Source organism: Cibotium barometz, chromosome 57 (genome assembly GCF_041138505.1).
Source record: "Cibotium barometz isolate CiBa-2024 chromosome 57, ASM4113850v1, whole genome shotgun sequence".
In the NCBI taxonomy this organism is placed as follows: domain Eukaryota; kingdom Viridiplantae; phylum Streptophyta; class Polypodiopsida; order Cyatheales; family Cibotiaceae; genus Cibotium; species Cibotium barometz.
In genome coordinates, this window is record NC_141102.1 from 22,065,319 (window position 1) to 22,088,486 (window position 23,168).

Here is a 23,168-nt window from a genome sequence, read left to right on the forward strand (position 1 = left end):
ATTTTATTATTTTTTGGGAATAATAATAATTATATATATATATATAATTATTATTATAGAGGGGGATAAAGTTGAACCTTAAAAAAAAACACATATTTGACATAATCACCCAACAAATATATATTAACACATATTTGACATAATCACCTAACAAATATATATGTATTTATGTTAACAAATATATATGTATTTATGTCAAATATGTGTTAATATATATTTGTTGGGTGATTGTGTCAAATGGTGATTATGTCAAATATGTGTTAATATATATTTTTTAATCACCCAATCACACATATTTGACATAATCACCCAACAAATATAACAAATATATATATATATATCAAATATTTGACATATATACATATATTTATATATTTGTTGGGTGATTATGTCAAATATTTGATCCTATCATAGGATAGGATCAAATATTTGACATAATCACCCAACAAATATATAAATATATGTATATATGTCAAATATTTGATATATATATATATGATAGGATCAAATATTTGACATAATCACCCAACAAATATATAAATATATGTATATATGTCAAATATTTGATATATATATATATTTGTTGGCTAATTATGTCAAATATGTGTTTTTTTTAAAAGGTTCGACTTTATCCCCCTCTCTATATATAATATGTACATACAAGTATGGCGTTTCTATGTCATGCTGGCATACTTGTTTTTAGAGGTCAAGATTCAAGTTCTCTTTCCCTGCAGATTCTCATCAGTTTCTGTTGCCTTTCTGTCTTCTGCGCGAAGCTCCAGATAGCGATCTTCTGCAGAAACCCTAACCCTCGCAGCAGGAAACCGCAATCCTAATCGCAGAAACCCTAACAATAGAAACGCTAGCAGGCAGAATCTGCTGTCCGAACCTCTCCCTTCTGCTGCCGGAACTGCAAAGCTTCCAATAAATCGTTAAGCTCGCCTTCCGTACACATCCGGCCTCTCGTAGTCCCCGCCGGCGAGAGCTCTGCAGGCCTGTATTTTGAGGGTTTCTTGCAACCATTCTCTGCCGAATACTTGTTTTTTTTGAAATTTCTCTACTGGTTAGTTGCTGCTGATTTGATTAAGCGAAAGATTTATCCTTACGCCCATTCTCAGGACGGATCTCCTCTGCTTTGATAAAGAATGTTAAGGTATCAGGAGGATCAGTGTTGACTCCAGCAACGGCTGTGCCGACAGAACGAAGATTTTAGGTTTTTTTTCATTTTTCTCAGAGGATCTTTGTTCTTCTTGTTATCAGAGTGCAAAAGGCCTCCAACAACGTCCAAGTCTTTTGATGATCACAAACCATAGTGAATGTGTAGATCATTGCAAACCTTAGAGATTTTATCGTTGCACGCCGCCCTAGATGTTGCTCTGAGCTAGGTATATTTACCATGGGATCGCGCCATGGTTACAAGACCAAGCAAAGGGGCAGCTCAGGCCATAAAAGGGCAGACAACATGGTACCTCTAGCCTCGCTGCTAAAGCTTGAGCTCGAAAATGACAAAGTAGAAACCCCAGTCATACGATATGGGGAGGCATTTCAAGCCAAGAAAGGAGAAGATTTTACCCTGGTGAAAACAGACTGCCAGCGAGTCCCTGGAGATGGATCATCCACCTTTGCAGTCTTCGGGGTATGTCTAGCCAGGTTTTGTACACAATGTTGCTTTGATTGAGAAGAAGGTTTTTATTGTTAACATAGGCATTCAATCTTGCAGGCATAGTGATTGTGCATGGTAAATGTCATGACAATACTGGGCAAAGCCACCGTTTTTTTGCTTGCACCATTCATAAACCTAAAATTACTTACCCTTCCGTAGATCCTTTTTTTTTTTTTTTTGCTTGCACCACTCATGAACTTTAAACTACTTACCTTATCATATTGATGACAACTAATGATGTCATAGGTCCTTTTACCTACATTGTTCACATCAGTGTACTGCCCTTTGTCTTGCTAGCATGCTTGTGTATGTTATATGCATCTAAGTGCGTCCATAGTGCATGAATGGCAGAGAAAAGTACTGAAAATTTCACTATGCTTGGATGTTTGTAATTGAAATATATGATAATATTGAAACAATGTTGCTCACAAACTCCTTGTGTTCAATAACGACTGGTATTCGAGTGGTTTGGAATCAAAGTTGTCAAGGAGGAGGTTTTACTGTATTTACCGTGGCTGTGCATTGTAGTGTATGTGTGTGTCTGTGCAAAGCTGTGAGTGCACATACTTGTGGTTGCTGGTGGATGTGGGAATATACTCTTTTAAAGTCAAGATTCCACTCTTTTCCTTGGGATATGTGAAGAGGAGCCTTTCACTCTTTCTGGTGCCCTAAAAATATCAAAATTTGGTTCTGATTAGGTACTGGATGGTCACAATGGGGCTTCTGCTGCTATTTATGCCAAAAAGAACCTGCTACACGATGTCCTGAGTGCCCTTTCTTCCAATTTGAGTAGAGATGAGTGGCTAGCAGCACTGCCACGAGCATTGGTAGCAGGTTTTGTCAAGACAGATAAAGATTTCCAGCAAAAAGGTTTGTTTAGGCAGTTGGACTTGTGAAGCCTTGCAGATGAAATCTTCTGTATATCTTATTGGCCATTGTTAATTATGTATGGCATCTCAGGACAAACCTCAGGAACCACGGTCACGTTTGTGGTGGTTGATAGATGGACTGTCACAGTCGCTTCAGTTGGAGATTCACGATGCATTCTTGATCCTCAAGGAGGCGAGATCTCTACTTTGACCGTGGATCACAGATTGGAGGACAATGAAGAAGAGTAAGATGGACTGCATTTATACTTATATGTTTTTTCAAATTGTTTGTGCGTTATTTAGTCAAATTTATCAAATGTATTCGTTTTGAAAATTTGCAGAAGGGACCGCGTAACAAAGAGTGGCGGTGAAGTTGGCAGGCTTAGCATTGCTGGTGGTGCTGAGGTAAAAAGCATGTCTTATTGGTTGATCTACTTGAGCTAAGGTTTTTGGTACTTAAACGAGCATATGTGATAGCAGCTAAATTTTCAGGCTCTCTTGGTGGGGAGCACGGATGAGTCTGTTGAAAATCATGATGAGTTGTTACATACACATGTATATACATGTAAAAGTATATTGTTTTGTGTGTGTGTACACACACACACACACACACACACACATATACACACCATTTTTGAGGGACGGCTCCCTTTTGTTTTGCCTATTTTATACCTCATGGTGATATATATATATATGTATTGTCATGTGCATGAACATGGACATGCTAATCCCTGAAGGGCAGCAGATAAACAGACCATTTAGGGCATGAGCAGGGCACAGGAGTATACCAGAAAGGATCCCCATGGAACAAGACTTGGTCGGCTAAGTGTGCAGGCCATTCTAGGCTAGCTGTCAGCATTTAATGGATTTATGCTGGCTGACAGCAGTCGGCCAACATGAATAGGTGTCCGAAATGCCTATATAAGGCTCAACCAAGAGTTCTTTTGATCATTTGACACCTTCACAATGTTGGCTCACAGTAGCATAGGTAGGATAGGTTTTCCACCTTTTTGGGGACATGCCTATGGCTGCTAGAACTATGTAAACTTTTTGTACTAGATAAATATACTGAAAATATAGTTCTCTCTCTCTTTTCTCTCCATCTCTTCTTTGCGTTTTGCATCAAGATGTTCCTATGAAAGGTGTTTAGGGTTGAAAGAAGACACAGAGCTTCTGGGCATGTAACATTGGTACCAGAGCTTCAGGCTGATTCTGAGATATTGTTGTTGCCCATGTCCCACCTACCCCTACTGCATCGCGCATGGATGAAACCATTGCGCGTGGCTTGATCTTTTGGTGGAGTGGCAACATTGTTTCATCGTCAGGTTCAGCAATGCTAAGCACTAATGGTGTTCTAAATGAAGGTGTACAGTCCAAGGAGAGACATGGAAGAAGTTTCGAGGAGGTTGGTTGGTGGTGATCCACAAGACCCAAGGAGAATGGCAGCCTTGTGAATCTGATGCCGCTTAGGGCATACCAAGAAAGGCTTTCGGGAAAATGGTTCCAAGGGATGGATGATGATCATCCAAGGGGTGGAGTGAGGACGCTAGACTCAATATTCGGGAAAAGAAGACCAAAGAAAGTGTTTAGGAGCAGGGTATGAAGAGCCAGGGGACAAGTGGAACAGATACACATATCTACATCAAAAACTTTGGAGTGGAATCATAGACCTAAGGCAAGGTTTTCAGTGAAAAGGTTGCTAGGAAGAGGAGGATTCAGGTATGGGAGACCATGTGTGGAGATAGGGGACATCCACCCTACGGATCAAGACTTGGTTGGCTAAGTGTGCAAGCCATTTTGGGCTGGTCGGCAGCATTTAATGGATTTATGTCCATTAAGGCTGGCTGACAGCAATTGGCTAGCATGAATAGGTGTCCAAAATGCGTATATAAGGCTCAGCCAAGCGTTCTTTTGATCATTTGACACCTTCACAGTGTTGGGTCACAATAGCATAGGTAGGATAGGTTTTCCACCTTTTTGGGGCATGCCTATGGCTGCCATAACTTCATACCAGTAGCATTCTTGCCATAGGGCAAGTCAACTAAATCCCGTGTGCCATTCTTATGTATGGCATCCATCTTATTGTGCATGGTTCTCATCCAATGTTCATTTTCTTGGGCTTCCTCAAAGGAGTTAGGCTCATCTGCATCACAAAGACCACTCATCCAAGCGGCATCAGCATGATGTGGTTCTCTTGAGCTTCTAGAACCAGCTCCTGTCCTGCTACTGAGGGGAGCAAAGAGTTTTCTCTCTTGCAAAGTACGGACCAGCCACCTGGGGACTGATCTAGCCTCCTATAAGGCTGTCCTCTCTTCCCTCACAATGTCCTCCACATTATCATATGCAATGGGCTGATTTTGAGCATCCACATGCTGTCCATTTGGTTGCAAATCTTGCTCTACTGCTGGCTGATTTGTTCTACCTTCAAGTGCCAGTGGAAGTAGTCCAACAAAAGTCATGTGAGCCTACGTCATCATGAGACTCCTTTGAAGGTGGCTGTCTACCTTTCCTTTGCTAAAAATCAGCCTTGTTCTTGGCCTTGTGCAAACTTGCATCAATGCCCATTTGATACGCAACTTCTTGGCAGAGAGGAAAGAGTTTGTTAACTTCTGAATAGATTTGTTATCCTTTGTGGATGATGGGCAAGGTAACTTGTGCTTGTGCTCATCTTCATGAATGGTTATGAATGGGACTACCTGAAGGTAAACCTTCTAGAAGCTGGCATATGTTCTCACACCTTCACCCTCTCTCTGAGAGAACCAGTACCACTGGCTTCTTGAAGCTAGAAGGTAGGATCTGTGTTTAGAACTTTGCCTTGAACTCACCATATTATCTCTTGCTTTAAACTCTTTGATCAGCTTCTGTTGGTGAGAGTCTTTCTCAAGCTTGCACTTGCCTTTGTCTTCAGGTTGGGGCTGATGTGTCCTTTCCCTTTCTCGGCTATTAGCTTCCGAGCAAGGAAGAAGTAGAGAGCGAGATTGCAAAGGAGTGGAGGCATCTAACGAAGAAGTTTAATTCTCCACATTCCTTGCCAGGGGTTTGATCCTGGTATCAGCAGCTCCCTTAGGATCTAACTGCAGGGGTCTCTTGAAGGCAAGCACACCTTGATTGTTGGCAGTGATATCGCCCATCTTTATGAGAAAAAAACGAGTCTAGCTCTCTTGGCTTAACACCCTTTTCCTCGGCAAATTTCATAAAATCTTCATTAAGGGAAGAAGAAATAATCTGAGATATAGCTACCTTTTGAACCATAGCATTGTCGTGAAGAGATTTTAGCTGTGCTTCCTTTTCCAGGAGTCGCCCACACAGAATATCCACCTCTGATGTCTGCTCTATTTGACAATGTGCTTGTACTTGTTCGGGTGGCGTGGCATTTACATGATTGGTTGAATGGCTGGCTATTTAGTTCAATCACACTAATAACCACATGTAGTCTATGCTATGCATGATGGAGGCGATGATTTGAAGCTTAGTTAATAGGCTTTCATGGAGTAAGATCAAATGGTTTTTGTTGAGTTTAAGAAATAACGTGAACTTTCGTTTGGTATAATTCTATTGACATGTCCTCACAGATTGAGTGGCTGTCATAAATTCTCTGACCAAGATTCAGATAAGGACTCGGCTTGTTTGACTGGCTCCTAACTTGAGTGAACTGCACTTAGCTGTTAATAATAGTGGTTGCGCCTAAACTGATTACTATCCATCAACCATGTGATAAAGGTTGTTGTCCATGACCTGCATTATGATACCATGTATACCCCCTCTGCGTCCACAAGTCATGGTGACAGGATAACTCTTATCTAACTAGAGGCATGGATTTTATCCCTTCTACAGTCTAACGAGTTTGTGTGAGATTTTTGTCTTGCCTGGGATGTGCTTGACAAGTGGCGACTCTTTGCAGATTGGTCCTTTGCGCTGCTGGCCTGGAGGCCTTTGCTTGTCGAGATCAATTGGTGATGTTGATGTGGGAGAGTTTATTGTACCAATACCCCATGTGAAGCAAATTAAGGTCGACATTTTTCTTTATTTTGGGTGTGTACATAGTTTGTTTGTCTCAAGATAACTTATTTAGCCATACATTCATTTTCTCAGCTATCAAAAGCAGGGGGAAGATTGATCATTGCTTCTGATGGTGTTTGGGATGCATTAAGTTGTGATAAGGCTGCTCAATGTTGCAGAGGCTTACCTGCTGAACTTGCTGCTAGGCAAGTTGTAAAGGTTGGTAAAACTTTTTGCCTTGCCTGAGTCTCATTTGAGTTGTGGAAGGAGGTGGTGGTAGTGCAGCTAGATTCATAGTTTGTCTTAGCCCTTGCATCCCATCAATTCTTCATTGCAGGAATCTTTAAGAATTCGAGGTCTTCGGGATGATACCACATGTCTTGTGGTAGATTTGATGCCACCGGAAAATTATATTCCAGTTCCACCTCCACCACCAGTTAAGAAACAAAGCAAATTCAAGTCGTGGTTGTTTGGGTGGAGATCTAAAGAATCAACAGCTGTAGTAGCTAACAAGCCAGGAGAAGTGGGCATTGTTGAAGAGCTTTTTGAAGAGGGCTCTGCGATGTTAGCTGACAGGTTCGTACCGTCTTATCTTTGGATGGGTGCCATTTATGTATATAGTTAAAGGTATTTATAGTGCTAGGTTGATCCGCAGGCTTGGGTCAGATCCCTCTTCAGGCATATTCAACTGTGCCATTTGTCAGATCCATATAACCCTAAGTGATGGGATTTCTGTTCATGCTGGCTCTTTTTTCTCCATGACCAATCGGATGTTGGAAGGGCCGTTTCTTTGTACAAGCTGCAAGTTAAAAAAGGATGCAATGGAGGGGAAGCAGCCTTCAAGAGGATTCAAAGTGTCATAGGGGCTGTTACCAGTGCTAGCCCATCTTGGTTGTTTTGAAGGATTGGCAGTGTTTTTTGAGTTTGGCTTTGGGTGACTTCGCAAATCTTTTGAAAGCCAAGCTAGCCACATCAGAGTACTTTTCTTCAGGCGGAATTTGCATGAAGATAACAGTGGGATATTCTTTATAATCTTGTGGCTGCGGATGTTCCCATGGCAATGCACAGTAAATGACTTCATTTGCAGGTGCTATTATGTTTGTCCACTTTGAGGATAGAGTTTTTGATAGGAGGGCTGATTATTGATATGACATGTTTTCATAAAAAGATCCGCGCATGCCATTTGCCGTGCTGAGGGATTTTATTCTTTGACAACCATACAAACTCCTGCCTGCTTTGCTTAAAATCTCTTAAGGCGAGATTGAATATGAATGTGTTTTTGAAATAAGTGTGAAAGGACATACGTATGTGTTTACTAATTATATAGGTAGGCCCTTTACAGATCTGGCTGGCTCATTCACATAGGACACTTGTATTGGATCAGTAGAAGAAGCTATTGCGTGCCATTGCAATGGCCAGCAGCTTTTGAAGCAGTAGATCAGAAACTATAGTGACCAGAGACCATACAAGGGGCTTGAATACTTGGTTCAAGGTAGGGCTTTGACCCCAAACAAGTCTCAGTAATTCAAGGCAGGGCTTTTGACACCAATCAAGTCTTAAAGAGTCACGATAGCCACTTGCTCTTGCCGCCTTTGATTATATGATCTGATCCCATTTTATAGAATTGTCTGGTATTACTATAAGATTGGGATTCTTGTTTGGTGCTAGTCTTCTGTCATCCTCAGTAAAAGTAAAAAATTCAAACATATTATCAGACCACTCCACTGCGATGATCTAGAACAAGGGGATGCTAGGCAGTATTAATTGGTCGGGAGCTTGAAGATATACTTTGGATAAACGATTGGTTGTTGAGTGCTTGGTTTATATATGATTTTGAAATCTAATAATTATCACTCACTAGATTGATGTGCAAGTTAAAGGTGGTATGCTGTAACAAACTTCTGATTGACATACAAAAGAATTATTTCAAAGAAAATATTTTGTCAATATGTGCAGAGCATACATCGTTCCCATGTTTTTTAAATTGGTGGTTGGATAATTTTTCTTGGCTTTTGATAGCCTTGTGCTGGCATAGGAGATTTATGTTATCTGGTCTTGGCTGTACAAGAACATAATCAACAGCAATGTCAGATGTATCCATCTAAACAAGAAACACTCAATTGTACTTGGTGAAAGTTTATCCTTTTAGTGTAGGAGATACATTTGTAGGGGAAATGTATGTAGGAGTTGGGAGGAATTAGTGTTAGGCAGATAGGCCTTATAGCATTATAGTTTGAGTGGTTAAGAGACGCACCTTTTTTAGGGACACATGACACTTTAAGGTTGTACCCCTTTGGGGCTTTGATTTAGGGGCTTTTACTTCAGTTAATGAAGTTTCCATTGCCAACTTCACTTGCTGGAGGTTGCTCTGCATAGCCATAAAACCGTAATATTTGGTGTTAGAGCATGGCCCCCGAGTCTCCATACTCGTTGCCCACCCATAGCTCGTCGTCACCCACATCCAAGTGCACACCTGTCGGTTCAGAACCCAACGTTGTTGCTTCAGAGTCGAGAGGCACCACTTGTCGCTCGCATAGAACCGTTGTCACCCGTCTTGCCACCGTTTTTGGGTGGTGTTACTGGAGGGCGCACCATCGCTGCCCATCTACCTAGCGGCGCTAGCGTTGAGCTTTTGCCACGTTCGCTTCCTTTGCCCCGTTCTGCATTTGCTCTACCCATCTCCACCTAGCTTTGGGATCGCCGCTAGCAGGCAGCAATTGTAGAGTTTTGTGCTCACTGCAAGGTGGGTACATCTTGGAGGTTCTTCATAGCAAGGCACAACCTGCCCCACCTAGGAGAAGAGGAAGAGGTGTAGGGGGGACATCTTGAGAGATACAGTTGGGCGGGTCTTGTGAGATCCTACGATCAAAAGGCGATATGGCACATTGACAAAAATGGTGCTCTTGCAAGTCATAACGAGAGGCAGTCAAAACACCGAGCAACAAAAAATGAGCGAGACATGAAAATCGAGTGGTCGTGAGAGAAATGAACTGTCTTATTGACACCATGATATGATAACAAGTCAACATCATTCTCATTAAATACACAACCACATCTCTGACCCCCGCTAGAAAAACAAAAATATACACAACCACACTGGATATATTAGGATCATACACTTCATAAATTGTAGTAGTAGAGTAGGTCAAGATGGTGCTTGACATGATGTATTATTGAATCTCCATTTTCACATTAATCTTATTCTACTGCATGTTCTAATTTGAATTGCCTTGCCTCACAACTTTCAAGCAGTGTAACACGCATAACTAACTTTAGAAACCTTATTTGTGCAATCTAGAAAGCAACAATTTGAAACCTTGTATGTACAATCTTGAAAGCACATTAGATATATTTCGATCATACAGTTGATATATGAACTCAATCATAGCAAAAATAAATAAAATAGAATGATGACATGAATCTCAACATGGAACAATTTTGGTAGAGTAGGTCAAGATGGTACTCCACACATAAATTCTAAAACATAATTTGTAATTTTTAAAGCAACAATCTAAAACCTTATTTGTACATGTTGATGTACAAATAAGGTTTTGGTAGAGTAGATCAAGATGGTACTCTCGACACATAAATTCTAAAACATAATTTGTAATTTTTAAAGCAACAATCTAAAACCTTATTTGTACATGTTGATGTAAGGCATCAATAATAGCATTTTTATATTTAATTATTAGTAATTTATGATTTCTTTTTATAGAAAATATAAATACTTTTTCACATCTATTTTCACATTAATCTCATTCTACTCATGTTCTAATTTGAACTGCCTTGCCTTATAAGTATGTAATATGCATAAGTTCCGAAACCTTATTTGTGCAATCTAGAAAGCAACAATCTAAAACCTTATTTGTATAATCTATAAAGTAACATATGAAAACATCCACACCTTAACAATGATCATAATTCATTGTTATAGTAAAGTACTGCCATTTCTATATTTATGAAACATGGATCAAATGCCAAGGCATTAATGACAAAGCTCACTAGTTATCTTCACACTCATCATCAACATATATGTTTTTACTACGATGCTGTGATCGATGGGAGCCCTCCCATAAAGTTGTTTATGCCCCAAAAAGTTGAAGTCTTAGAATATTCACATTCATAAACCCCTTCAATTATTTGATCCTTAAAATTTTGATGAAACAACAAGTGAGTTTGCAAAACTTGAAAGAATTAACTTTAAGGACCCACACATAATTTTGTACCCTTGTTGAGCCTTTGTTGCAATGTAAGCATAATTAAGGTAGGAAAACCACACACATACAAATAGCTGTTAGTGAAAGAATACCAAACACATGTGACCATTCTTTAATATGCCATAGTTATAAGTATGCACTCAAAACTTATAAAACATTTTGGAACATCTAATTCCAACTCTCAAAATAGAAAAGCTCTTGTGCATCTAACCATGAAGTCCTCACACGTGTACCTTAGAAATTATGAGATAATCATATAGTAATTTATGTATTTAGCCTTTGAGCCCTCTATGCTAACATAAAAGATGTGTACTTCGTTAACTACCTCTGAAATTATGCTCTTTGCATTTTCAATACAGTCATGGAACTCTTTATTCAATTTTCCTCTCCATCTCACCACTTTTCCGTCTCTATAGTAGGGATGCCCATGATTTATCACATGAGGAATAGTTTGTTGAACCTTGATCCCCTCCTTGACCCCTTGGCGACAGCTCCCTTGTGTATCCAAAACAAGCCCAAAAATTTACAATTACTCCATCTTATCCTTCAATAGGTCTTCCATACTCTAGGAGCTCTGTAATGCAGCCTTTGCAAGATCAGCACAAACAACACATGCCTCATACAATGAAATTTGTGTTCTAAAACTCCATCTTATCCTTCAATAGGCCTTCCATACTCTAGGAGCTCTGTAATGCAGCCTTTGCAAGATTAGCAAACAACACATGCCTCATACAATGAAATTTGTGTTCTAAAACCATGTGTAGCTCTCATATTGAAGTGTTTATTCTCTGACAAATTCATATTTGGCACAAATGGTCTTGTGTCCAACTTCTTGAGTAGCCATGCACCCCAATGGAAAACTCTCACTTCCCACCCTGCCAACCAAGTATCCAAGCATGGTATCTCTTCCTTGATGACATGATTTTTCCATCATCTAATCTCCTTCTTGCAGTTTTTTGCAACTACCTTTGATGGATCATTTCTGCACAAGATTTTATGCTCTTGTTGGAATTAAGGCTTGATACGTCTCCTGGTCTTTCCCTTCTAGCACATTTTTTGGACCATCCCATCATATACAATGTGGATAGCCAACTACTTTAATTGAGCTTTGTTTGACATGAATCCCCTAAACTCTGGAACCCTAAATCCATTTTTTCCATAACTGCATTTATATTCTCAAAAATTCCACCTGGGAATACTTGTCCTACACCTTAAATTCACATGTAGCAATTGTCAACAATTCAGCACAAGTGGGTCATACACACGAGGCCCCATGGTGTTACAACTTCTAACCCTATGGACGTGAGATCAAAGCATATCCATTGGTGAGCAAGATTACTGCGAGACCACATTCTGTTCACTGTATCCACACCATTTTGTAGAGCAATTTGTAGCATGCCCATCTTCATTAAAAAAATGTTCCTGTAAAATAATAGATGAATTTATGAGTTTTTATGGTATAAAAATAAGTGATTTTATTAAATGAGCCATTTCCACTTAGAATCTTCAAATTCTGAGTCCAAATTTGGAATATGCGCACGATTTTATCGTAATATAGGATTTTACAGCATCCAAAACGGACACCGGATCAAGCTTATACGTGAATTTTAGTTATTTTCAGTTTTAAAAACGACGATCTTTAACCTTAATAAATGCACAAGCGGGCGTCCGATTGACGGACGGTCTGCATCCCAATAACCAAGGGAACATCCCGGACATTTTTGCTAGAAAAAAACTTCGTCTCTCAGGTGCTCTGGCATCGGCGCCCCAAATTCGGGAACCCCGTCCAAAAAGACCGTACACAGTCACTAGGGTGCTCGTACAATGGCCGCGTAAGGACCAAAGGCTGACCACCCATTGTATGGTCCACAGGTACCGCCATGTGGACGTCTATGCTGCCTCTGGTGGACAAAAGGGTACATGCATACCACACCTTTGCATATGTGCACCGCCACCGTACCTTTCCCCAAGCTCATGCAAACCAGTGAGACCGGTGCACTTTGATGGTACATCGTTCCTTCACCCGTACTTCGCTATGTACCCACAACCGTACCCTACACCTATAATATAAACCCTTGTGTACTCCATGGCCAGCAGTACATTGTGTAGAGTACACAATGTACTCTACACCTATAATATAAACCCTTGTGTACTCCATGGCCAGCAGTACATTGTGTAGAGTACACAACCGTACCCTACACCTATAATATAAACCCTTGGGTACTCCATGGCCAGCAGTACATTGTGTAGAGTACACCCCTAAGCTGCACTCGACACCCATTACATTTTTTCCCTTTAGGACATGTCACAATTTTCCTCCCCCCATTTGCATAGACTTTAATAAGAGGTTTTTCAGCTTAGAGGAGGTTCACACGCTCCGATTTTTTGCTCATACAATGAGCAAACAATCTCAGAATTGAGATCCGACTAAAGCATTGTGATCGCAGCGTCGAGCACTAAGAGGTGGTGATCAAGATGTCCCCATCCCAAAAATGCCAAAATGTAGAGAAAATGCTCCTAATGTGGCTCCAACCCTCCCGTTGCAAGCTCCACAAGAGAACGGTGACCAGATTAGCTTGGTCATCATTTAAAAGAAGTTTTAAATTATTCTTTAATATTAATATCAATAAATCAAGAAAGAAGATACGAATTTTTTCATTGAAAAATGTTAGAAATTCTATGAAGCTATTATTTGAAATGATGATGTAATCAATAGTTAGTATTGAAATTGCTACTTTTAGATAGACCAAATATAGTTTGTCATGACAACGGAATTAGTGGGAGCCTAGAGAGCTCGACCGTCGTGTTTAGGCAAAAGCGGGGTTTAGGGGAGCCAAAAAGACCAGGTGTGAATCCAAGAGTGACACGACACTATTGAGAGTAACCAGGTGTGAACCCAAGAGTGACACGACACTATTGAGAGTAACAGGGCACATTTGAAGAGAAATATGCTATTAAAAGAGTTGGGGTCCAATCTTGGAGGTGTGTCTCTTTTAGCTGTGGTTGGATGGAGTAGAGAGCTCTCGGCACCCCTTGTGAGTGAAGAAGAAGAAGAAGTGCAGTTGTAGGTTGCCTTACACTGGTATGAGAGCATCTCGATTCCCATCGCTGAAGTTGTGAATTGTGTCCACTTAACTGCGCAAGAACCAGCCGCCATCTCATCGATTGTTATAATCGTAATAAAGCAAGGCAAATCGTGAACAACGTGACTCCCACAGTGCAGGCCATAATGCTGAGTAGCCAAGTTTAATTGGCTAACCATAGCCAGCCAACACGTCGGCCAGCGCAGCCAACGCAGGTAGCACAGCCAGCGCATCCAGTCGGCTACCCAAAACCTTTGCAAAGCAAATGACCCTAAGTGATGACCTTGACTACTATAGAATAAAAATATCCTGGAGGAATCGCCCATGCTTTCTGGGCTAGGGAAGTTTTTTCGGGTTTGGTTTTGGAAGAGCCGAGGGATTAGTCTCTTGTCCGGATATCCGTGGGCACGGCCCCGAGTGAGAGGCTATGCCCTACGCAAGAAGTGCTACTTCCGCTGCTCTAGCAACCCCGAATTCGCCGTTGCACATAGGGGGCAGGGATCTTTCAGGGGGAAGAGAGAGAGGAGTGGTTATTTTGAATTAGCCCCACCTCCTTTGCCCACGTGGAGGAAGGTGAGGTTGTGGTTAATCTTGTATAGACGTGTGTGCGGCATCGACATACATATAAATCTATTTATATATACATACATACATAATATATAAATCTATTTATATATACATACTTACATACCTATAGATACACATACATACATAATATATATATAAGTGTGTGTATCTATAGGTATGTAAGCATGTATACAAAGATTTCATTGAAAGATGTGAGATGAGATCTTCTTAGATTCAAATTCAAAATTGCATTGGAAGATGTGAGATTTGGCTCCTCCTCACACTTGAAGGAGGAGTGGTTATTTTGAATTAGCCCCACCTTCTTTGCCCACGTGGAGGGAGGTGAGGTTGTGGTTAATCTGGCTGCTCCCACTCAGCCAAAGGTTTAAACCTTTGTTTCCAAGAATTGGTAAGAAAGTGCGCTTGCAAGGTGAGCATGACGTACCCTCCTCACCTCTTATATGCTCTATGGAACTCAATCGCCTTGTTCAAGCTAATGAAGTAGAAAACATCTTTTTGTGCTACATGCATCTTGATGATGTTTCTTTTTCTGCATGTGAAAACATAAGTGGTTTAAGTGAGCATAGTGTTTACATGACTTCTTTTCAATCAAAGCATGTTAACAATAAAAAAGATAATGAATCCTTAAAGAAATTGTTACAAAAATTTAAAGATGTGTTTCCAAATGAATTATTGGAAGGATTACCTCTTATTTGTGATATTGAGCATCCAATCGAAGTGATGCTTGGCTTAAAGCTAGTACGTAAGCCTCCTTATAGGCTTAGTTTTAAGGAAGCACAAGAAGTCGAATGACAGTTAAAGGACTACCTTAAAAGTGTATTCATTAGACCATGCGCTTCGCCTTGGGTTTCACCATTCTATTGGTGAAGGAAAAAGATGGGTCTATGCGGTTATGCGTAGGCTGTCGTGGTTTAAATCAAATCACGATTAAGAATAAGTACCCTTTGCCACGAATAGATAAGTTGTTTGATCAACTCCAAGGGACAAAGTACTTTACGAAAATCGATGTACGATCTGGATATCATCAAGTAAGAATTCGGGAAGTGGATGTCCAAAAGACTGCTTTTTGAACTAAGTTTGGTCACTATGAGTTTTAAGTCATGCCCTTTGGTTTGACTAATGCTCCGGCCACATTCATGACACTCATGGATAGTGTCTTGAAACCCTATTTAAGAAAATTTATCGTGATTTTCCTAGACGATATCCTAATCTACAATCGTACCAAGAAAGAGCATCTCGAACACTTACGGCAAGTATTTGAGCTACTCAAGAAGCATTCATTTTATGCCAAATAGAGTAAATCTAAATTCTTCGTAAAAGAAATTTAATACTTAGGCCACATAATCTTGGAAGATGGCATTCATATAGATCCAATGAAAGTTGAATCCATATTGAAATGGCCACATCCCACAAACTTAGAAGAATTACAAATTTTTCTTGGTTTGTCTGGATTCTATAGAAAGTATGTTTGAGATTATGCTAAGAAAGTATGTTTGAGATTATGCTAAGATAGTTGTTTCCATGACGGATGAGCTTAAAGAAAAGAGAAAGACCTTCGTTTAGGGGGATTCCCAGCAAAGAAGTTTGGAAAAAATTAAGGTAGTTATAGCTAATAGCTCCCATTCTCCAGGTTGTCGATCCGAATCAACCCTTTGTGGTAGAGATGGATGCGAGTAACGATGCAGTAGGAGTAGTCCTTTTACAAGGAGGGAAACCTATTGCATTCAAAAGTAAAAAGTTGGATAGAGCTCAATAAAATTATTTAGCCTATGAAAGGGAGTTATATGCTATTGTTCATGCCTTAAAGAAGTGGAGGCATTATTTACATGGTGCCAGATTCGAGATAGTCTTTGATCATGAGAGTATCAAATGGCTATCTAGTCAAAAGGAGTTAAAAGGACACAAAACTGGATGGGCAGAGTTGCTCCAAGAGTTTGACTTGCAACTAAGATATAGAAAATGAGGTTACAATGTGGTAGCCGATTAATTGAGCCACATGTCCATTGTTATACGAGTTGAGTTTTACTCAAATTAAGAGTGATTTTTTGGAATCACTTAAGGGGAAGTGCATTGATGATCCACATTATGCCCACGTGTGGAGTATCATAGAGAAGAAGGATCCCTTGATTACAAATAAAGATAGCCCCGTTCACGAGACAGACACTTCCACCAGCGGTGAGTCTCGAGAGATGTCTCAAGGAGACATGTCACTTAATTACGAGTGATGAAAGAAATCGTTGGAAGAATTATTCAATAAGAGATCCTAGTAGAACTTATCGAACCCCCATCCTTACCACATGAACAAGAAAAAGTCTTGGATTTCCAAGAGAAAAGAACTTGACACTCTGGTACGAAAGGAGTGTTTAGTCAAGCGGAAGGATAGACCAGAAGAAGGTTCTACTTGGGAAAGGTAAGCACACTCAGAAAGAGGTTTCCAAATTTCATTTTTGAGGATGAAAACTCTCCTTAAGGGGAGTAATATCATGACAATGGAATTAGTGGGAGCCTAGAGAGCTTGACCGTTCGGGCAAGGGGCAGGGTTTAGGGGAACCAAAAAGACCAGGTGTGGACCCAAGAGTGGCTGGACACTATTGAGAGTGGCCGGGCACATGTGAAGAGAAATATGCTATTAAAAGAGTTGGGGTCCAATCTTGGAGGTGTGTCTCTTTTGGCTGTGGTTGGGTGGAGTCGAGAGCTCTCAGCATCCCTTGTGGTGAAGAGAAGAAGAAGAAGTGCAGTTGTAGGCTACCTTATAGAGTTGGTTTAACATCTCCTTGTTTGAGTTAATTAGTTGTGTAAATAAGAATCTCTGTACCTTAATTCAAAGTGCTAAAAAGGTGACATTAAAGATGCCATTCATTGTCAAAATAAGATAGCAGCATCTTGATAATTAATTATTAATATTCTCCATCCTTAATCTCATTAAAGATGACATTTATCAGGAAATTAAGAGAGAAGCATCTTTATATTTAATTATTGGTTTCTTTTCATAGAAAATATAAATACTTTTTTTAAAAGATTAACAATTAAAATAAAGAGTACTAGTTTTGGTTTAAATGATTTTTACATCCTTTTTTTGGGTAAAGCTCTTATTGAAATTCATGAGCTAAATTTATTTTTCATGTAGTCATTTTAAACACAAAAGGTTATTTATAACCATATGATTTTAGTAAATTTTATATTATACGAATTGACCATCTTTGGGACCTCATTATTTCAGACTGCTTTGTGTAATGAATGAAAAGATTGCATTATTGTGTGAACGTCTACCATAATGTGAAAGGCTACATCCTACTGCAATGCACTAGGGTTTTCTTGTCACAGAATCATGGGACATTGGTGAGATGAGAAATCTCACATTGACTCAGTATATCTCCAATTATCGAGAAACTATTCTCAAGTTGAAAGGTATGGATGACTTTTAGAGAATTCATGGATTCGCATATTAGATTTGGACTACAAGAATCAAGTTAAAAAAAATGAGCCTAAAACTTTAGAAGAAGCAATTAAGTTTCCTCAAATTTTTGATGACACTGTCGGAAAGAAAATGCATGCTCAAAGTGCACAACGGACATCTAATGTGTTCGAAGGTTCCAAGAATGAAGGTTAAAATAAATGAAACGGACCTAACCCAAAAGAATGACCAATCTAAGAAGTCTGAAGGACCACAAAAGTTTCTAAAGAATGAAGATTTTGAAAGAGCTAAAAAAGAAAATCTATGTTTTCACAGCATGGAAAAGGGTCATAGTACAGTAGAGTGTCCCAAGTTAAAAGAAAATGAGAATAATCAGCGTGATCAAAATAAAGAAAAGCAAGTATACTATTCAAGTGCTTCCTCTAGAGATTCTCCTAAGTTTAAAGAGGTTCAAGTTTATCATGATGATTCTATTCATGCGTGTTGTATCATGTCATCGATGTGGGTGCTAACATTTGGACCACATGAGTTGGCTTGAATGCATGGTCATGTTAAAGGTCACAAAGTATGAGTTATGATTGAGGATAGTGCCACACACAATTTCTTGAACTATACCTTAGTCAAGAAATTGAAGTTGTTCCAAGTGATCATAAGTATGTGGTTTCTTTGATTAATGGCTATGATAAAAATGTCTGGGATACAATAGTTCATGATTCTCCATTAGTCATTCAAGGTCATGAGATGCATTTAGATTTTCAAGTTATGCATATCACTCAAGCGGATATGTTATTCTAGGTCGAGAGTGGTTATATAACATTGGTCCATCTTTGTCTAGAAGTTATTTGCATAATTCTTTTGAGTTTGAAGTATATGGTAAGAAAGTGCGCTTGCAAGGTGAACATGATATACCCTCCTCACCTCTTATATGCTCTATGATGTTAATCGCCTTGTACAAGCTAATGAAGTAGAAAACATCTTTTTGTGCTACATGAGTCTTGATGATGTTTCTTTTTCCGCATGTGAAAACATAAGTGGTTTAAGTTAGCATAATGTTTACATGACTTCTTTTCAATCAAAGCATGTTAACAATAAAAAAGTTAATGAATCCTTAAATCAATTGTTACAATAATTTAAAGATGTGTTTCCAAATGAATTATTGGAAGGATTACCTCCTGTTCGCGATGTTGAGCATCCAATCGAAGCGATGCTTGGCTCAAATCCAGTAAGTAAGCCTCCTTATAGGCTTAGTTTTAAGGAAGGATAAGAAGTTGAACGACAGTTATAGGACTACCTTAAAAGTCGATTCATTAGACCAAGCACTTTGCCTTGGGTTTCACCAATTCTATTGGTGAAGAAAAAAGATGGGTCTATGTGGTTATGTGTAGACTACCGTGGTTTTAATCAAATCATGATTAAGAATAAGTGCCCTTTGCCACAAATAGATGAGTTGTTTGATCAACTCCAAGGGACGAAGTACTTTACGAAAATCGATTTATGATCCGGATCCAGTTTTTCATGTCAGTAGACTAAAAAAGAAGTTGGGTGATGACGATAATCTCGCCAGTCAAGAGATCCTAGTAGAACTTATCGAACCCTATCCTTACCACATGAACCAGAAAAAGTCTTGGATTTCCAAGAGAAAAGAACAAAACACTCTGTATGACAAGAGTGTTTAGTCAAGTGGAAGGATAGACCAGAAGAAGGTTCTACCTCCCCTGGAAAAGGTAAGCACACTCAAAAAGAGATTTCCGAATTTCGTTTTCGAGGACGAAAACTCTCTTAAGGGGGGAGTAATATCATGACAACGGAATTAGTGGGAGGCTAGAGAGCTCGACCGTTCCGGCAAGGCACGGGCAGGGTTTAGGGGAGCTTAAAAGACCAGGTGCGGACCCAAGAGTGGCTGGACACTATTGAGAGTGGCCGGGCACATGTGAAGAGCAATATGCTATTAAAAGGGTTGGGGTCCAATCTTGGAGGTGTGTCTCTTTTGGCTGTGGTTGGGTGGAGTAGAGAGCCGTCAGCACCCCTTGTGGTGAAGAAGAAGAAGTGTAGTTGTAGGCTGCCTTACAGAGTTGGTTTAACATCTCCTTGTTTGAGTTAACTAGTTGTGTAAATAAGAATCTCTATACCTTAATTCAAAGTGCCGAAAATATGCCATTAAAGATGCCATTCATTGTCAAAATAAGTTAGCAGCATCTTGATAATTAATTATTAATATTCTCCATCCTTGATCTCATTAAAGATGACTCTTATCACATGAAATTAAGAGAGAAGCATCTTTATATTTAATTATTGGTAGTTTACGATTTCTTTTCATAGAAAATATAAATACTTTTTTTAAAAGTTAACAATGAAAATAAAGAGTACTAGTTTTGATTTAAATGATTTTTAAATCTTTTTTTTTCTGAGTAAAGTTATAATTCAAATTCACGAGCTAAATTTATTTTTCATGTAGTCATTTTAAACATAAAAGGTTATTTATAACCATATGGTTTTAATAAATGCTATATTATACGAATTGACCGTCTTCGGGACCTCATTATTTAAGACTGCTTTGTGTCATGAATGAAAAGATCTCTTTATTGTGTGAACGCCCACCTTAATGTGAAAGGCTGCATCCTACTGCAATGCACTAGGGTTTCCTCGTCACTGAAGCTGGGAGGCGCGAAAAGCTTAGGGTTTCCTCGTGACAGGCGAAGAGCTTAGGGTTTCCTCGTGACAGAAGCTGGGAGGGGCGAAAAGCTTAGGGTTTCCTGCGCTTCCAAGCTTAGATCTAATAAGCCTAAGAGCTTGGAGGGGCAAAATGCTTGGAAGACAGGCAAGTCTGGCTTTTTTGGACCTTACCAGGGCTAAGCACGCTTAGCTGCTCTACGCCAAAACGGCCACTGTAAGACATGGGAGCCTTACCATTGAAAGGTTCAGTGAGGGAGGTTCTGGGGAGGCCGCCTGCTGGGCGGGTAGGCTGCAAGGGGTGCCCTATCACTCCATACAAATGCAGGTAAACATATCACACCATGCTTTCTTTGCCCTGGCCACATGGAGTGCCCTTCTCCATCATGTGGGAAGTTATGGAGAAGGTAGCTATTCTTTGCCCTGGCCACATGGAGTGCCCTTCTCCATCATGTGGGAATGGAGAAGGTAGCTATGGTCTCAGCGATGTTTGATTTGCCCGAGTCAACATGGCGTGAGGGCACACCATCATCGCCATCCCCACCATACATGGTATTGAATAGAGTAGATATTGCCCACTAGGTGAGGAAATGCAAGAGCGTTCTTTCTTCTTTGCTTTTAGGCATGTTCCAACTATATCTAATGTGCTTTCTAGAGTGTACAAATAAGGTTTAGATTGTTGCTTTAAAATTTACAAATAAGGTTTTAGAATTTATGTGCGCATGACTATATATATCTCAAGTGTATCATCAAAATATATCTAATGTGCTTTTTGGATTATATGTATAAGGTTTTAGAATGTTACTTTTTCTTTTTTCTAAGAGTGGCGTTGTGTAATGTGATGAGAGAGTGGGGTGGTGGGTGGTACTAGTGATTTACTTTACATGTGTAGGGGCACATGCCCTTGTATGTCGACGGGCAGACGCATGCGTGCTTGCATGCTTGGGATGACGAATCTTTGGCAGCAAGGGGTGGTAGAAGTTGCAAGCGAATGGGGGGTTTGGCAGGTCGAGCAACCTGAGGAGATGAAGCGGCTTCATGAAGAGGAAAACGGTGAGAGGGCGAGGAAGAACAATGTTCCAAACTAGATGAATGCGAGGCTTAGCTCACAAGCTTTGAATCAAGGGAAGAAGGTATGCTTGAAGGTTAATCTTGAGTTGGTTAGGAATCAAATTGGGCTCCTCTCTCTGTAGCATTATCATCTTCTGCCTCGGAAAATCGCCTGCTAAGGCTTAGATAGGTAAGTGGATTCAAGAGAATATTCTACATGATAGCGTGGTTTCGAATGAGTTTTACTTAAGCAAGGGTTTCCTCAATGTTTTGTTCATTAAAGGGTAATCGATATCAGAACTGTTTGCAAAAGCTCCTCTCTTTATGGGGCAAATGTTGGTGCATGTGTTTCCCTTTGACCCTTTGTTTGATGAGAGGTTTGCTCGGTGTGGGTGGAGATAATTGGGCTTCCCCCTTGGCTTAGACCTGCTCTTCGAGACATTGCATGCTTGTTGGGTCCGGTGTTACATCTCCCAATCGATGATGTTGGGGACCGGCAAGCTAACAGTGTGTGTGTGTGTCGTGGAATACTAAGGTTGAAACCCCTAAAACTATAGAGGTTGATTTAGGCGAATTAGGAAAATTAGAATTGGGTTTGAAATTTGGTCCTTTTTCGGGAGCATGCTTTAAGTGCGGGGGATTTGGACATATAGCTAAAAACTGTGTGGGGTGGCTACATGCTAAATCTGTGGGGGGAAAAGAGACAGGTGAGAGAGGGGGTGAAAACAATGCTAAAGAGGTGGATTCTAGTACTAATCAGGGGAAAGAAGTAAAAGGGAAAGATAAAATGCATGATGGGGAAGGGATAAGGGGAGTGGGTTAAAGCCAAAGGGAAAGTTAGTGTCAAGCAAGCTAAAGAGGAGGCTAGAAGAACCCATATTAAGCTAGGGAAGGAAGGGAAGGAGAGTAAGTCTCCGGGCAGCTTGAGTCCCTTGATGTACTCAAAGCCATATAGTCCTTTGAGAGAAGAGGACAGTGGCACGTCCTTTGTTTAGAGGTTTAATTACCAGGTAGACGAGGCTTGGAAGGGGATTCAGAGAGGATGATACACAAAAGGAAGTTGACATGGTACTTGAAATTGCCTTGTCATGAATAAGTCTTTAGATATTTCTGGTTGTACGTGGAATGTTAAAGGTATTAAGGATTTAAAAAAAAAGAATACTTCTTTTTGGGGTTTAGTGAAAGATTGGGGTTTACCTATCATGGCTATACAAGAACATAATCTTTTTGGGGCTAAAACTCTAAGGAGAGATAGGTTTAGGGATTGGTTGGTAATATATGGAGGGGTGAAGACTGGGTATAGTGATGTTATGACTATTGTTAGAAGTGATTTGAACCCTACTATTGTAGCTAATCATCCTAATGGTAGGATCCTTGTGGTGGAAATCCAAGTCGGTGGGGAATAAGTTTGGATAGTTAACATTTGTGGTGCCCATAATCATAAGATTAGGAGTGGGATGTGGGATTGGATTGTCAATTTGAACATTCAAGGTTCTTGCATCATTTTGGGGGATTTCAATATGGTTGAGAGACAAATAGATAGGTGTGGGGGAATCACCATTTTGATGGGTCAAGAGAAGGGGAAATGGGAGGAGTTGAGAAGGAAAATGGGGT

The 23,168-nt window shown here is 40.0% G+C and overlaps 1 protein-coding gene across 2 annotated transcripts; it reads left to right on the forward strand.

The window, feature by feature from the left end:
- Window positions 1-568: 568 nt before the first annotated feature.
- LOC147606554 (putative protein phosphatase 2C 15) lies at window positions 569-7,816 on the forward strand. 2 transcript variants are annotated; one of them, XM_086791981.1, is made up of 9 exons: window positions 1,098-1,213; window positions 1,325-1,636; window positions 2,362-2,533; window positions 2,624-2,777; window positions 2,874-2,937; window positions 6,434-6,541; window positions 6,625-6,750; window positions 6,869-7,107; window positions 7,187-7,816. In XM_086791981.1, the coding sequence occupies exons 2-9, from the start codon at window positions 1,397-1,399 to the stop codon at window positions 7,392-7,394; spliced, it is 1,311 nt and encodes a 436-aa protein (XP_086648107.1). In that variant the 5' UTR covers window positions 1,098-1,213; window positions 1,325-1,396; the 3' UTR covers window positions 7,395-7,816. The 2 variants fall into 2 exon arrangements, with proteins under 2 accessions (XP_086648105.1, XP_086648107.1); XM_086791979.1 differs by having other exon boundaries at window positions 569-1,636.
- Window positions 7,817-23,168: the final 15,352 nt, after the last annotated feature.

What these genes read in the sequence shown, in the direction of transcription:
- LOC147606554 (XM_086791979.1), top strand. Translation starts at nt 1,397, where the DNA reads ATGGGATCGCGCCATGGTTACAAGACCAAGCAAAGGGGCAGCTCAGGC. An exon ending in CCCATGTGAAGCAAATTAAG is followed by an intron (nt 6,542 to 6,624) that starts GTCGACATTTTT and finishes TCATTTTCTCAG; the next exon opens with CTATCAAAAGCAGGGGGAAG. An exon ending in CTGCTAGGCAAGTTGTAAAG is followed by an intron (nt 6,751 to 6,868) that starts GTTGGTAAAACT and finishes TCTTCATTGCAG; the next exon opens with GAATCTTTAAGAATTCGAGG.